Source organism: Rosa rugosa, chromosome 5 (genome assembly GCF_958449725.1).
Source record: "Rosa rugosa chromosome 5, drRosRugo1.1, whole genome shotgun sequence".
Lineage (NCBI taxonomy): Eukaryota > Viridiplantae > Streptophyta > Magnoliopsida > Rosales > Rosaceae > Rosa > Rosa rugosa.
Genome location: NC_084824.1, coordinates 1,245,760 through 1,262,312, shown reverse-complemented (window position 1 = coordinate 1,262,312; position 16,553 = coordinate 1,245,760). Strand labels below are relative to the sequence as shown.

The window sequence follows — 16,553 nt, the reverse complement described above, 5'->3', positions numbered from 1 at the left end:
GGTCGGTTTTCCCATTTTCTTTGAATTGATAGAGGTTGCTCTTTAGAGTGTATGATATATAAATATAGGTTTATAAGAGTAACTAAGTTTGACCTAGTTGATCGAATTCGAAACGAGAACCAAATTGGTTGAAATTTTTACAACCACCATAAAACATTAAAATCTCTCCATCGAGCGGTTGGTTTCTCCAAATTCATTTTCCACTTCATGTTTGCTTTAAAATGAACCTCAACAATTTAAATGCAATGTATAAGTTATACAACTTTAGTAGGCAAATTGGTATAGACCAACGTATTTGTAATTAAAATTGAAATTTTTATCTTATGTCCACGCACATCCATCGATAAATACTGATTACTACCCTGTATTTTGGGTCCAAAATCAATTCAGTCTTTGAACTTCTAATTTCATCAAAAACACCCCTGCACTTTCAATTTTGATCTAATAGGTCAAAAATTTGTTAGTTTTCCAATAATTAAAGTTATTTAACTTGTTAACGTGGCTCATATATGACCTTTATTTTATGATGTGGTGTCGAGGTGGCCTGCATAGTCAATTTAGGAGTGAGTCATACTATTAAAAATAAATAGTTTTTCAACAAATAATCCAACTATAACTTGAACTCATAACAAAATATTAACGAATTGGACCTATTAGATCAAAATTGAAAGTGCAGGGGTGTTTTTGATGAAATTAGAAGTCCAAAGACTGAATTGATTTTGGACCTAAACCACAGGGTAGTAACTAGTATTTAGCCCAAATATTTACAAACGTGATGTAAAAAAATAAGCACGTTTCACGGTCGTTAAGTCATCGGTCAACCAAGAAAACATATAAATGACTACAGTTGACCAATCCGATCGCGTTCGAAACTATGGTGAAATTGACTAAAGTTTTAACCACACACATAATTTATTGTAATAATCACATCCAACGGTCGGTTTTCCCATTTTCTTTGAATTGATAGAGGTTGCTCTTTGGAATGTATTATATATAAAAATAGATTTATAAAAAAATTAGTGTATTTAAATATTTATTATAAATAAAGCCCACAAGGCCCGTCCCGAAAACGCCCACAAGGCCCGGCCCGAAAAAGCCCGCAAGACCCGCTTTAGGCCTTCTCTAACCCATGGAGACTAAGGGCTAAAGGGCTATAATTTAGCCCAAATCATCTCCAGCCCATGAGACTAAGGGCCAAAAGACCAAAATAGAGGGCCAAATGTGAGGTTGTAGTGCTAAATATAGCACTTTGAGTAGCCTTTTGCCCATTTAAAAAAATAGATCAGATTGGTGGTGGCCCACGGGCTGCAGTTGATGCTGACGGGAGCATGACGCCAACAATGGCTAGTTGCTGACGTCAGCTAGCCGTTGGGTTTTTTTTTTTTTTTTTTTTTTTTTTTTTTGTAGCCATGAATTTGATATTTGCTATGTGATTGAGTTTTCAAAGCTTTCAATTTCTGATTTAAATAATTGTCAAGGTTGTCACTGACAAGTGTTTGCATTTTCTTACTTTGTTGTGTAACTTTTAAATGCTTATGTCATGAATAAAATAAATATTAAAAATATGATTCCAGTTTTATTTCATTTCAAAATTAGCTAAAGATATTTTTAATTATCTTTAAAAAAAATACAACCGAAAAAATATTTTTTATCATATAAATTATTTCAATTACTATAAGTCAATTGACTTTAAAAAATAAGCACATATATATATATAACCAATCCAAAATGTTAAAATATATTTTAGGGCTATAATTTAGCCTTGACGGGTTGGAGACAGTTGATGTCAAATCAATGAATAGTACAAAATTTAGGGCTAAAATTTAGCCTCAGGGCCATTTTTAGCCCTTTGGGTTGGAGATGGCCTTATATGGACGGGCTTGGATCCTTCGATTTACAAAAAAGCCCGGCCCAGCCCGGCCCGCCATTATTTAAAAATATAGTAAGGCCTGACCCGTTGACGAGGCCTACATTAGCCAATATTAGGCCCATGCCCATAGTCCACTACAGGGCATGAAATGGACGCCAACGTTATTGAACCTCTAAAAACATTATGACCGGTGAAAGATTATTTCCAAATCTAATTCCAATATTTTGATTTCGAAGGACAATGCATCTCTACTCGAAAGACTCAGTGAATTGAGGTTTTTTTTATATTTATTATTATTATTATTATTATTTTTTTTAAAAGGTTTAGAACCCAGCCTAACCGGGAGGTTCAGCCCCACGTCCGGTTTCATTTATTATATTAAAATTTTGCATCAGGAGAGACATATAACCTGAACCCCGAGCTACAAGAGAAATATGACAATAATCCTCATAGAGAACATCCTAATTCCTAAATAATAGCAGGTGTCTCGTCTATCCAATACTCATCTAAACCCCTACATCTAGCAAGGTGTGCTAATCTATTAGCCACATCTTTGCTTCACGAAAGATGTGTCAAAAATGTACAAAATTGAGAGAACTAGCGTACCTTCTACAATCATCCAAAAGACGACCAATAGTAGATAGGTCCTCTTCTTCAGCTTGCATAGCATGCACAAGATTAATACAATCACTTTCAACCTCTATTTCCTGCCATTCCCACTCAATAGCAATCAGCAGACTTGCTCTAAGGGCTTCAGCTTCCATGTGTATAGCAAACTAGGCATGGGAGAATGACCGTGCAAATGCCACCACATACTTTCCTTCCCAATCTCGCACCACAACACCTACGCCCCCACCTCCAATATGTTCATCAAAACTCCCATCAATATTCAGTTTCAGCTTGCCCCTAGGGGAAAGGCCCACTTGGTAATGCTTCTCTTTGTTTTGTGCCCATAACGTTGATGAAGTTTTTTGTAGTCATCAAGGAAAGCCACTGTCCATGACACCATATTAGTGGGATTGTAATTAGCCCCCTTCCAAACCATGTTATTCCTCTCCATCCAAATAGCCCAAAGTCCCACCGAGAAGTACTCCAACAGATCCCCATGCAAACTATTTACCATGTCCCAAAACCACTCAACCAAGACACATGCAGAATGCTTACCAATTTGTAACTTCAACGGTCCATTCATCCAAAAGACTTCCACAGCTTTGCAGTTCTTGAATAAGTGTAGACCATCTTCCACACCTTTGTAATAAAACACGCACTGCACGTCTGGGAGCTGAACCCTAGAGTAGAGGGCAGCTCTAGTGGGTAATATTACCTTAACAAGACGCCAAGCAAGCATGCGGACCTTTGGAGGAACGTTCACCCTCCACATCTTATTCCAAGATCGAGCCATCACCGAGTTCGAACCAGAACTGGACACCGACGCTCTAATCCCCAGGTGATCAGCAATATGGTACCCATTCTTCACACTATACCTCCCATTCTTAATCCAGTGCCACACCAGCAGGTCAACACCCCCATTTAAGCTCAAAGGAATTCTGAGGATGTAATCAACTTTAACTTCCGTGAATAACTCCCGCAAAACTCATTCAGACCATTCATCGGTTTTCTAATTAAAGAGTTCCGCCACTGTTAACTCCTATGTTCCCTGCATGGGTGTAGAGAACTGGCTAAAGTGATAAGGTAAAGGAACCCGAGGATCATTCCAAATTGAAATGCTTTCCCCATTCCCAATATGATATCTCACCCCTTTACTAAGCACCTCCTTGCCTTTCAGTACGCTCCGCCAAACATAGGACACCCCAGTAGCACAATCAGCCTGCATGAACTCTGTGGTAGAGAAGTACTTTGCCTTAAACACCCTAGCCAATAAAGACTCAGGCCTACAAATGATTCTCCACCCTTGCTTCGCCAACAAGGCCGAGTTGAAAAGAGACATATCTGTAAACCCTAATCCACCTTTAGCTTTTGGTACACATAGCTTGTCCCACGAAGCCTAGTGAATTTTCCTATCCTCCCCTGCACTACCCCACAAAAACCTCCCCATTAGCCGGTGCATCTCCAGACATAAGTGTTTCGGCAACTCAAAGAAGCTCATCACGTAGGTGGGGATGGATTGTATCACTGCTTTGATAAGAACCTCCTTACTGGCAACGTTGATCAACTTGTCCCTCTATCCTTGCATCCTCTTTCTAACCCTATCCACAAGAAATCTTAAAGCCTCATCCTTGGAATAGCTAAGCTCTGTAGGTAATCCAAGGTATTTATCATGCTTGTCAACTCTTTCCATACCTAGGGTAGCAACCAATTCCTCTTGCTTACTTCTCGGGACGTTTTTGCTGAAGGACTCATAATTGATTTCCTGGCCCGACATACGCTCATATTGTTGGAAAATAGCTTTCAGCCGTACTACCTCCGTTAACTCGATCAGCCTTAGAGAAAATGAAAGAGTCATCTGCAAAAAACAAATGACTAATTGTGGGGGCATTCAAACAAACCCTAACACCATGGACTTGACCACTTAAACTCTGCAGCCGAGATTAATCAGGATAACACCTATGCACACAATTAATCTCCAAAGACTCAGCCGAATATTTTCTAAAGTTTGAAGAGAATTATTTGATATGTATGTAAAACATCGAAAATGTTGTTTGTAGTAGTTAACAAACCAAAAATATTATTAAACTAAACTTAATTTCAAATGCCAAAATTACCTAATTAACTAATTATAACTAATATAAAACCAACATAACCTAATTAAGCATTAACAATCCTAATTACAGCCGAACTTTTTTTGAATAAAAGGCTGGTGCGGCTGCCCTCAAGTTTTGATTAATGAAACTGCCGAATACAAGGGGGGAACATTGAGCCTAAACCCCTGATTACAATAAGCATCTAGAGTATGTCCCGAAATGATATCAGAAATCTCTACAAAATACATGTATTCTAACAAGTACTGTGAGCCCCAAAAAAATGTGTCCAGCCTAGTGGAGATCGTACGGTAAATTATTTAAAGATCTCGATAAACGTCAAGGTGTTCGAGAAAATTTTCAGAAAATTTCATAAAGTGAAATCCGCGATTTAAGAGTTGGATAATGAAGTATACAACACGACGAGTTCGTGGGAATTTTTTGAGTAATCGAGCTATTTAAATCGATTTTCCGAAGTTGTGGGATTTTAGAAAATGAATTAAAGAAACAGAAATTTTCGCAGTGCAATCCTAGCCATCCATAAATCCACCGCTTCATCCTAGCCGTTGAATAAAATTTAAATTTGGGGTATATATGGGCCTTGATCAGTTGGATTGACCAGAATGATCGAGAGAGAGAGAGAGAGAGAGAGAGAGCTGGGAGCTCTCTGACCCGACACCTCAACCCGGTCGGCGCTCCACCGTCAGGCCACCTCCGGCCGGCGTACGGACACCATCGCCTTTGTCTCGCCGTTGGCAACAACCTTCCATACTTGGATTGTTCATGCATTGAACAGAGAAGGTGAAACGAAGACCCGAAGCTTCGATCTCCTCCGGCAACTTCTGCAACTTCCGGCTACTCCGACCACCGTTTGGGCTGCCTGTGGTATGAAAATCACTCCTCTCTTCATGCTCTACACCCCAGTATACTTCGTTTTTCAATTCAATCGAGTTTTGACAATTTGGTTTATGGGTTAGCTCGGGTTCGACGCTGTTGCTGACGCCGGCAACTCTTCCGTCACTTCCGGCTTCGTTTCTGGCTTGACAGCATCTATAGGCCGGGCATCAAGGATCACACTAGGTTGTAGCACCAGGAATCATCAGTTCTCCCTCAAGCTAGCTTTGGCAGTGTGTGGGAAACTGGGTTTAGCTGAAATCGATTCTTGAAGGTATAATTCGAACCTTGTTGTCCTTTTTGTGACAGTCGAAACTTGATGAACTGAGTTGGTTGTTTGGCTGATATTGTATTACGCTGGTTCTAAGTTTGGTTGCTCAAGGTTGGGTTTGAATCGAATAGAGAATCTAAATGAGTTGATAACCTGTTATTGTGGCCTTGAAGTGGATATTTGGTTGATTGAATGTTGTATAAGCTCGATTGCATGTGCAGAATAGGTTGTGTGTCGGTGTGAATGGATTGTGATTGCCAAGCTTGTACTATGGCAGTGTGTCAAATGGTGTTCTTGTTAAATCTGTGTTCAAGGCCAGTTCAAGTATTATTGTTAAAATTGTAATTATGATGTGGGAAATGACCTAAAATAATATTGGGTGTCCATACTAAGGGCTGGGCATTTAGCCCGAAAACCCGAAAATTGGCCCGAAACCGACCCGGGACCGGCCCAAACGGTCCGGGCTTTAAAAAATAATTTCATAGTTTTGCAAGGCCCGGCCCGAAAGCAATATAAATGGTCCTAGCCCGGGCCTAAGAAATCAGAAAAAATAAAAAAAAGCCCAAAGGTCCGTTTACTAACATTTTCTATTAATTATTATATAATTAAAGCTACACCCTACTCTCTCTCTTCCTCTGCCGCACACTCTCCTCTTCTTTTCTCCTCTTCTTCTTCTTCTTCTTATTAAATTAAAGCTATTACCCTACTCTCTCTCTTCCTCTTTTCACTGCCGCACACTATCTTCTCTTCTTCTTCTCTCATCGACTCATCTCCTCTCTTATTCTTTGTTCATACCTTCTTTTTCTTCTTCTAGCTATGACTTTCGTCATCTTAGATACTCAAGTTTTCATTTCTATTTCTCCATACCTCAAATTTCAGTTCATGAGTTGATGTAAACAGAGTTGCAGATCGGGAAGTTTCAGTTTCCAGATCTTAGATCAAGATGGTGCAACAGGATGTTCCAAATCTCAAGATGGTGCAACAGGCCCGAAAACCCGATCCGGAAAACACGGTCCGGTCTCTCTCCGGTCCCGACTTCCAGAAAGCTTGATCTAAGACCGACCCAACAACTTCAGGCTCGGTCCTGGGCTTGGCAATATGACCCTCGGGCTGGGACCGTGCCCAGGCCTAGTCCATAGTAACTTCTCTGAGGAATTACTATGTGACGAAGTTATTAAGTAAAGAAAAGGAAATTATATATATATTTGTTGACCTTAGTAAATTGGGTGCACTTAATATATATTTGGTCGATATCGTAACCTTCAAGTGAATGTTGTTGCGATTGGTCAAAGTAAGAAATGTTGGTCAAAGTATAATTGTTCAAAAGAAATTGACTATCGAAATGTCAGAATTTAGGACTCCAGTTATCCGAGGAACGGAAGATTCGCGACTCTCGGAGTACGTGAGAGAAAGCAACGAAATCCGGGTAGGGATTCAGGACTCTCCTCTGTTAGTGATTTTCTTATATTTTGTTATTTAAATGATGCATGTAAAGTGAAGTGGCTTGGTTAAGTTAAAATGCGAAGCATACTAACCAAACCGTATGAGGAATTTGATGGCTTGAGAGCGAAGGGGGCACTGACTTCCTTGGGTTCGATCCCCTAAACCTCCGGAGGGTTAGCTACACCGGTCGGACAGTGAGCGATCGCAATGACGACCTGATTCCGTGTGTGTAGCTAGGTAGCGGACGCTCTCGCTACGCTTACCTGGTTTACAAATGAGTTGAGGTAAGGTCGTGTAGTGGGTCTATGGGACCGACCATCTGGTAAGATTCAGCGTGCATGTCTACCTGAGTACCTTGCATCGATTTTTGAGTCAGAAAGTATTTCTATAAAGTTTGTCGTTCTTTTAAATACTTGGTTTAATCATGTTTTCATACTGGAGCGCTCCAAATATTTATCTGTTGATTTTTAAACCTAGTCGAGTTAGAGTTTCTGTTGAGCAGCGAGGACGAAAGCTCACTCCTACAACAGGATGGATGCAGGTACTGTGCACTGGTGACGGGACAATAGCGGACGGAGCTTGGTGTGTAGAACAAGTTCGGTAAATCACCGTTTGGACTTTATGCTAAATTCTATTTCTTGAACTTCGTGTTTCGGAGCTTGTTGCTATTTAGTCTCGAGTCAAACTTAGTTGAATTCTTCTTCATTGGGATTCGTACCTCTTGTTAGCCTTTATCCAAGTTCTGGACGAATGAAATAGGTTTTAGCAACTCAAGTTTTTCACCCCAAAAATATTTGTAGTTTCCGCTGTGCTTATACAAAAAGTTTTTCAAACAAAATGCCTAGCGGTTCTCTAGGATGTAAATCGAGCGTTCGGTTTATGTTTTAGAGACTCGCGGCACTGTAACGAGCTTAGGCTGGTGAGGTGTAGCTTGGGGCGTTACAAGTACCAACTACCAAAGAGTACTCTACTGGCTACTCCATTTGCTTTGACATAGCGGTGACATAACGGAAAGATAACTTGATATGTAACCTGATTAATTACAACATAGCATAATTACCAATTGCACAGCTTTCCTATTATGTTGCTGCCGGAGGATAAATCCGACGACACTTAGTTTCACCCTACCACTAGGAGGCTGCGACCATTTGATCAAGCAAGGAACTCGCCGCCTACCTAGAGCAGACACATAACTGCTATTAGGAGGTTGCGACCAATTGCCAATGCAAGGAACTCGCGGCCTACCTAGAGCGGATAAGGCAAACAGAGTGCATAGACCGACTAAAGCCCACCGCGTCCTACCGAATCATGGTAGAGACATATTATCCACAAAACAACAACGGTAAAAAATAATTAAAAACTAAACAACAAGAAACCAAAAACCACCAGCAAGGCCCTAAAACAAAGGCCTGGGCCAAATACCACTCGCCCCAAGGACACAGCGCAGCAAGCCACCAAACCCGTTGCCAACGTACTCCGCCGTCACCATGCCTCTGCCTTGCACCGCCGTGCCACATTCCTACGCCGCCGCTCCATGACGCATACCACCCTAAAACCCAGCTGACGTCCGAGATCGGATTCCAAAATGAGAAAAACCCTCTTCGGGCTCGTCTCTACCATGAGATCGAATTCCCAGCCATTACCTAGATCCTAGTTGCAGCTGTGACGCCAAAATCCGCCGCCGGCAGGTCGCACCCCGGCGCTGCTCCTCGCCTGCAATCACCCACGATCCGAAAAGAACAGATCGAAATCGATTTGCCCACCCCAAGATCAAACAACCCGTTAACATCCTTGGACCACACCTCTGCCATAGAACCGCACCGCTAGCCCGGACCACCATCCTTTCCCGGACCGGAACGCAGCGGCCGGAGTGCCGGTGGCGTTCGACAGGGAGAGATCACACTCTCACTTCTCTGTCCTTTTTCTCTCTGCGCGTGGGGCGCGTTCCAACTTTCCTTAGGATTTTTCTAACTACTAATATATTTTTGTTATTTATACTATTATTAGGAGAAGAGGTTTTGTTAGTGAAAATCAAAAATTTTGATAGAAATAACTCTAAAAGTTAAAAAAAAAAAATTGAGAACTAATTAAATCATAAGGTTAAATGTGACAATTGCAAAATAGATCATTATGAACAAAATGAAAGAGAAAAATGATCTCACGGCCCACTTTTCTCCTCTACTATTTTTTTTTTTTTTTTTGAATCTGCCCGAGGGGCAATAATATCATTCATCACAAGCGAGAATAGGCCGTTACATATCCTTCCGCTGCCATTTAAGGACATAGGCAGACAAGAAGATAGTGATAGTACCCACAGTGAGACATACAATAGACCTACCCATTAGACATCAAATACGTAGAGATAACGAGGATCCTCCGATCCATTGCTACTACGCCGGAGGCGCTAGAGATCTAGGTTTCTAATACAAGAAACATTATTGTAATTAGACAAAAGCTAAAAACTTCTCCTCTACTATCATCTTTATGCAATAACTGTTTTAATTCATTTATTTTCTTTTTTATTTTCTCAAACTACTACACAAGGCCAGTATATATAAAGAAAGCTAGATATCGACATAAAGAAAAATCACTCTGACAAGAATTAAGCGTGCATCATTGTTGGGTTCATTTGTTTTTTTTTTTTTTTTTTTGAAACGAAGTTGGGTTCATTTGTTTAATGCACATAGATTTGCTGATTCCCTGTAGTTGGGCTCCAAGAAGGTTTCAAGTTATCAATAGTTAATTATCAACGTTCTGCCCAATATTCTTCTCACCAAAATGCAAAGTCTCATTTCAATTCAATGATGAAGAACACGTTTAGGGAAAGTTTGAATCCATGATGAAGCTTCTAAAGTAATGCCCAAGGCCGCTAGCTCCCTCTTCAAAAAAGGTAATTCTTGCACAGAAAGTTGACCATTGAACTTCTTCCACACTCAACTCCTCTCCATAAAACCCCTCTGTCTCTGCATCACCAACCAAAACCTCAAACTTTATACAGAAACCTAAGCTATTCTGATCATGAACAAAAGCAGTTCGGCTTCGTCATTGGGCCCTGGAGGCCTTGACCTAACCCAGGCCTTCTTCAGGCCCATCAGCCGCGCAGCCCCGCCTTCCCCGACCAAGCGCCACAACAAAATCTCCGTCATTGGCGCCGGCAACGTCGGCATGGCCATAGCACAAACCATATTAACCCAAGACCTCGCCGACGAGCTTGTCCTCGTCGACGCCAAACCTGAAAAGCTACGTGGAGAGATGCTGGACCTTCAACACGCAGCTGCCTTCTTACCCCGCACCAAAATCCACGCCTCCGTGGACTACGCCGTCACCGTCGGATCCGACCTCTGCATTGTGACGGCCGGTGCGCGCCAGAACCCGGGTGAGTCCAGGCTGAACCTGCTGCAGAGGAACGTGGCTCTCTTTAGAAATATCATACCTCCACTAGCTAAGTACTCTCCGGACACCATATTACTCATCGTGTCCAATCCGGTGGATGTCCTGACTTACGTGGCGTGGAAGCTATCCGGATTTCCGAGCAACAGGGTTTTCGGGTCGGGTACGAATCTCGACTCATCTAGGTTTCGGTTCCTCATGGCCGATCACCTGGACGTTAACGCTCAGGATGTGCAGGTAAATTTTAATTAAGAAATATTCTTCGATACATGCATGCATGTTTTTTTTCATACACTGCACACAACTTTTTATCCTGATAACCAATTACTCTAACATATACTAACAAAGAAAAAGTCGAGAGTAGAGTAAATGAGGTTATCAATCTACATAACAATATTTGCTCTTGTATAAGTAAAGTGATAATTTCTTAATTCTTATGTCATCCATACATGTATTGCATACGAAATTAATTAGATAAGCTAATTCTAATAATGGAATTGTAGGCTTACATTGTTGGGGAGCACGGGGACAGCTCAGTGGCTTTGTGGTCAAGCATTAGCGTCGGGGGAGTGCCGGTGTTGAGCTTCCTAGAGAAGCAGCAAATAGCATACGAGAAAGAGACACTGGAGAAGATTCACAAAGCAGTTGTGGACTGTGCGTATGAGGTGATAAGCCTGAAAGGGTATACTTCATGGGCAATTGGTTACTCAGTGGCAAACCTAGCCCGGAGCATAATCAGAGACCAGAGGAAGGTCCAACCTGTTTCAGTGCTTGCGAATGGGTTCTACGGCGTTGGTGGCGGTGATGTGTTCTTGAGCTTGCCTGCACAGCTCGGAAGGAGTGGAGTTCTGGGAGTGACCAATGTGCATTTGACTGATGAGGAGGCACAGAAGCTAAGGGACTCGGCTCACACCATTTTGGAGGTCCAAAGTCAGTTAAACTTGGGAATATGATTGCGATAGATTTATATGAGTGTATGTTCTTTTTCAGTCTGTTAAACTGAGAAGAAAGAAATTACAATTATATAATTTCAGTTGTTAAACTATACTCCCCGTTGTACTCCACAAAGGGGAGAACATGTTTCATAATCAATTTCTTATTTCAATTCTCATTCCAAATAAGTAAATGTGTCATTAATTAATTTATTCAAATTTGCAATTGCATGTATGACTGAGTGCCATGGCGTACATTACGTTAAAGCGTCATGATCCTGAATGTTGATTTCATCAAGCAATTATACCGTGAACACTGATAACAAGAACTAATTTTACTTCATAGATTATTATGTGTTGAAGCCTTGTAGGAGATCGAGCATCTTCCCAAGGTGGCCGCGATAGCTAGGAACTTAGGAAGGCATGGATTAAGTGGTATCCAGGGCGTAGCTACTGATGAAGCTAATCGAAGTGCTTTTTTTCATAGTGAGAAAAGCTTAATTAGCTGTCTGTATGGTGATTGAGTCTTTTGTCTGGTGATTGTTGAGAGACTGAGAGACAAAGAGAGGTATTATGCTTGTAGTTAGGCCATTACTCGTTCTTCTTCTTCTTTTTTTTTTAATTCTGAAAGCCGAGTGTAGGAAAGCAATCTCGATTCGTAACACTGCAATTAATCAAACTGAAATTTCTCAAAACAAACAAACAAACAATGAAAATAGAACTAATAAATGTTACCAGCTTGTTAATAATGGACATTTTTTTGTCTCTTGTTGGGACATTGTCGGTAATGATGTTTCTACAGCGGTTCAATATTTTTTCAGATTTGGTATATTACCAGCTTCTTTTAACTCTACCCTGATCATTCTGATTCCAAAAGTCGAGCATGCAGACTCTATCAAGCAATTTCGCCCTATGGTGGAGTTTTTCGAGACTATAAGGGGGAGGTTCTTGGTGCTTTCTTCTCTAATATAGATATCCCAAGTGCAGTTGCAGCTGAAGTAATGGCGGTAATCAAAGCTATAGAGTTGGCCTGGGTTCGAGATTGGATACTTCCAATGGGTAGAAGTTGATTCATCCTTTGTTCTCACTTTCCTTCGCTCTCCTCATATGGTGCCTTGGCAACTCCAAGTAGAGTACCGGGAATTGTCTTCATTGGATTTCTCAAATGCACTTTCGTTCTTCACATATTTATAGAGAATGAAATCAGGTGGCTGATGCTTTAGCGAATTTTGGTGCTTCATTATTTGATTTGCATGATTTGGTGGGATTCGATACCACACGTTAGAGACCATTTAGGTCTTCCTAATTTTTGATTCAGCTAGTTTGTAGTTTTAACAGAGGCATGTCTCTTCAATTTCCGATAGGCTAGGTTGATTTTTTCCCCTTGCCGGTTATGATGTACTATTTTTTCTTTTCATTTCAATAAATTATCCTCGTTTCGTTAAAAAAAAAAAAAAAAACTAACAAAACCAAAAGATTAAAAAAGTTAGTGTTACAACACGATCGATAAGATAAAATAGAGGCAACACATCCCGCACCAAACCACTTGCACTTAAAGTTTAAAACAAGTTTAAACTAATCAATACTTAACTTAGGCCGAAAAACTAATATGACTCAAATTATTTATTAGTAAGATCGGCCAAAAAGAAAAAACCTAATTAGACAAACAAAACTCTCTTAGACACTTGTCTGGAGCCACGCCTTTCGATCAGTACGTACTCCATACCAGTATACCACTTGCAGCATTAAGCACTCTTCGCCAGTTTAGGGATGCAATCCTCTTCCTTTAAATCAATATCTGATATTTTCTTTTTCGCCACCAAAGTTTTCATGTTTCCATTGCATATGCCGCCATTAATACACACGTGGTCATCACCACCATTTGGACTGACTGATGGCAGCGGCAGCTTGTCGAGTTCTTTCAAGACATGGGTGATGTCGAACACAAGACGCTCAGCTAGAGTGCGAGAGAAGTCTTCCCTTATCACAACACGGAGCAACGCAACGTGCTTAGCATCCTCCGGCATAGAATATGCCGGCACAATCCAGCCAAAACGACGCAAATGCTCAGACACCATGTACTCATCGTAGTGGCTTCTGTCTTTCAAAGAAAAAGCCACCACTGGAACCCCGATGTCCTTCGACAAGATTTTGAAGCGCTCTGTCTTTTCCAGCCCTGCCTTCAACACCATGGCATTGTTGTGACAGTTTTCCATGATGTTGCGGTATCCCTCAAAACCCTGTCGGATAAGTTGATAGTATTGAGCAATGATTTGACTCGACCCTGTGCGCAAATAATTAACAAGTAAAATTTAGGGCACATACTGTTAATTATTTTTTGTCTTAACGCAATTAGCAAGGCTATTACCTTTAGAGAAATTGAGGGTGAAGGTGGGTTGATCAGCTCCCAGATAATTGATGTGAAAAATTAGGTCTTCAGGCAAGTCTTCTTTGGACCTCCAAATGATCCACCCAACTCCAGCATACACAAGACCATATTTATGACCACTCACATTGATGCTCTTCACCAGTGGAAGACGGAAATCCCATTCTAACTCTGGATACAAGAATGGCGCTATGAATCCACCACTAGCGGCATCGACATGAATTGGGGTATCCCATCTGCCAAATCAATCCAACATATCATTAACCTAAAGTTGTAACCTAACAAATACGCATGCTATAAGATATTTTTATAGCAATATATGTACCCAGTTTGCTTATTCTTCTCTAGCAAAAGATCATTCAAGAGCTTGACATCTTCGAACTCTCCATTGTAAGTTGAACCCAAGATAGCAGCAACGCAGATGGTGTTTTCATCTACCAATTCCACAGCTTTCACAGGGTCCATTACATAATAGTCTTCCGTCACCTTCACTTCCTTCAGTTCTACTTCAAAATATCTAGCAAATTTCTCCCAGCATACCTATACCATAAATTGTTAAAATTAACATTGATGTTTTTGATTTGCAACTAGAAATAATTTACATATATACTTGTGTGCATACCTGCACATTGGCACCAGTAACGATGTTGGGCCTGTCATAGGGTTTTCCTTCAGCCTTCCTCTTATTCTGCCACTTCCTCTTGAATGCGAGACCTGCCAGCATGATGGCCTCCGATGACCCGACTGTTCCGGTTCCGGTGGCAGCCTCATCAGACTCTTTATGTGGTGCATTGAAAAGATCTGCTATCATGTTCACGCACCGATTCTGTACAAGTTAACACGCATAATTAGCCCCAAAACACCTAATGATGATATTAATTAATTAGCAACTCAAGTAAATCTTGCAAACAATGAAGTCAAGCTTGGTCATTCATTAATGAAGCAATAGTTCTTATATTTTCTGTACACGAAAGGAATTAGGAAAGCTCTTCTAAACTAATATTCTTTTATGGAAGGAATTAAAGATCTGATTTAATTACATGATATGATCGAATCAGTTCAAAATAATTACTTTTTGAAAGAAAAGTCAGAAAGTAAATATATAAGAATATCATTTAACAGTTTTGTAAAAATCGTCGACCAAAACTATGACGTATTTGCCAAAAAGGAAAACCAAAACATGACCTTAATTAGGAATTTACATCAGTATGAAGTAACATGAGGCCCGCAGTATAACACAAGCAGGCAAGAATTTTACATGCACATCACGTAATTTTGTGTTGTGTATTGAAATTAAATACATATGGATCGATTGGATATATACCTGAAGCTCTGTTGTGACAGGGTACTCATCCATGTCGACGTAGTTCTTGTTCATGGAGTCCATGATGAGCTTATCACACTCTGGCTCCATCCATGTCGTCACAAACGACGCCAAGTTCAGCCTTGGCTTCCCATCAAGCATCAGCTCGTCACTGATCACCTGGTACGCCACCTCCTTTGGTGTCGAATTCTCCGGCATCTTGTACCTTCACCCATCAAATCAATCGATTAGTAATCAATCCATCAAATTAAGAACAAGAATCCATCAAATTAAGATCAAGAAGGAGATGTAATAATGTACGTACTTAGCGGGCTTGTCTCGGATATAGCGAGAGGCAAAGGTGGAGTGGACCGACACATCCGAAGCAGAGAATGTCTTTGAGAGCCCCATTGTCTTTTTTTATGAGAGGCTTGGTCTCACAGAGAAGGATCAAAAGCAACCGAAAACTTGGTAGGGAATTGATGAATTAGGATGGTATATATTGAGCTTTGGGATTGCTTGGAGAAGAGGAGAAGAGCCTTAATTGGTATTTATAGGCTATCTGCGTCTGTGATCTTTGTGGAAAATCTTGGTGGATCTCTGTTTGAACCAGCTTTTAATATTCTAGAAAGTGCTGAAAAAAGAACTCCTAGAAAAAGTTTTTTTTTTAATTTTTTTATGCGAACTCCTAGAAAAAGTTGACTGAAAAGGGAAAGGGGTATTGATGTTGCATGATTTCCAGAATCTTTTGGGTGAAAAACGGGAAGGAAATTTAAAATACCAAACCGACGATGTAAGAAAAGCAAGGGTTACGGTTGAAGAAGCACGGGGTTGAGATTGTAGTCCATCGTAGACCGTTGTGATCAATGGGTGGATTATTGACCCAGAGAAATAAGATGGACCGCTCGTCAAGCAAATGGAGGTTTCCCAAAGAAAACAGTGGGAACAGAATAATTGTTAATTACATGTTGAGATCCTTTATCATAGCTTAGAGAACCGTATTAATTCCTTTCCAAAGGCATGCCCATATTAATATATGGTCGGTACATGAACCCTAAATGCATGCTTTTATATTCTCTTCAACACACATCAACTTTAAGACATGCCAAGATGAACGAATAAAGCTTCCATTCCATAGATCAGACTCCATGCCCTCCTACAACTCATTCTCAATCGTTTGGTATGAACGCAGACAAAGTAACTTTTTTATCTCTATGACAACTTTTAAGACTTGTAAACCTACACAAAGGATCGATTTTATTTTCCGGAAATTTACATGCACCAATGTAGAACAAACCTTTTGCTTTTGGTTACCATTGGCGTAAAAATATTAATGAAGATCATATCAAACCATAGATTTCTTTC

At 40.6% G+C, this 16,553-nt stretch overlaps 2 protein-coding genes across 2 annotated transcripts; one reads left to right on the top strand and one right to left on the bottom strand.

Annotated features, from left to right (window-relative positions):
- Positions 1–10,192: 10,192 nt before the first annotated feature.
- LOC133712825 (L-lactate dehydrogenase B-like) lies at positions 10,193–11,520 on the top strand. The gene is made up of 2 exons (XM_062138939.1): positions 10,193–10,804; positions 11,071–11,520. The coding sequence occupies exons 1-2, from the start codon at positions 10,196–10,198 to the stop codon at positions 11,518–11,520; spliced, it is 1,059 nt and encodes a 352-aa protein (XP_061994923.1). The 5' UTR covers positions 10,193–10,195.
- A 1,486-nt stretch (positions 11,521–13,006) lies between these two features.
- On the bottom strand, positions 13,007–15,749 carry LOC133710527 (glutamate decarboxylase 4-like). Its single transcript, XM_062136618.1, has 6 exons — positions 15,514–15,749; positions 15,210–15,414; positions 14,508–14,711; positions 14,211–14,425; positions 13,868–14,121; positions 13,007–13,783 (listed from the first exon to the last, which is right to left on the bottom strand). The coding sequence occupies exons 1-6, from the start codon at positions 15,597–15,599 to the stop codon at positions 13,245–13,247; spliced, it is 1,503 nt and encodes a 500-aa protein (XP_061992602.1). The 5' UTR covers positions 15,600–15,749; the 3' UTR covers positions 13,007–13,244.
- Between the last annotated feature and the right edge of the window lie 804 nt (positions 15,750–16,553).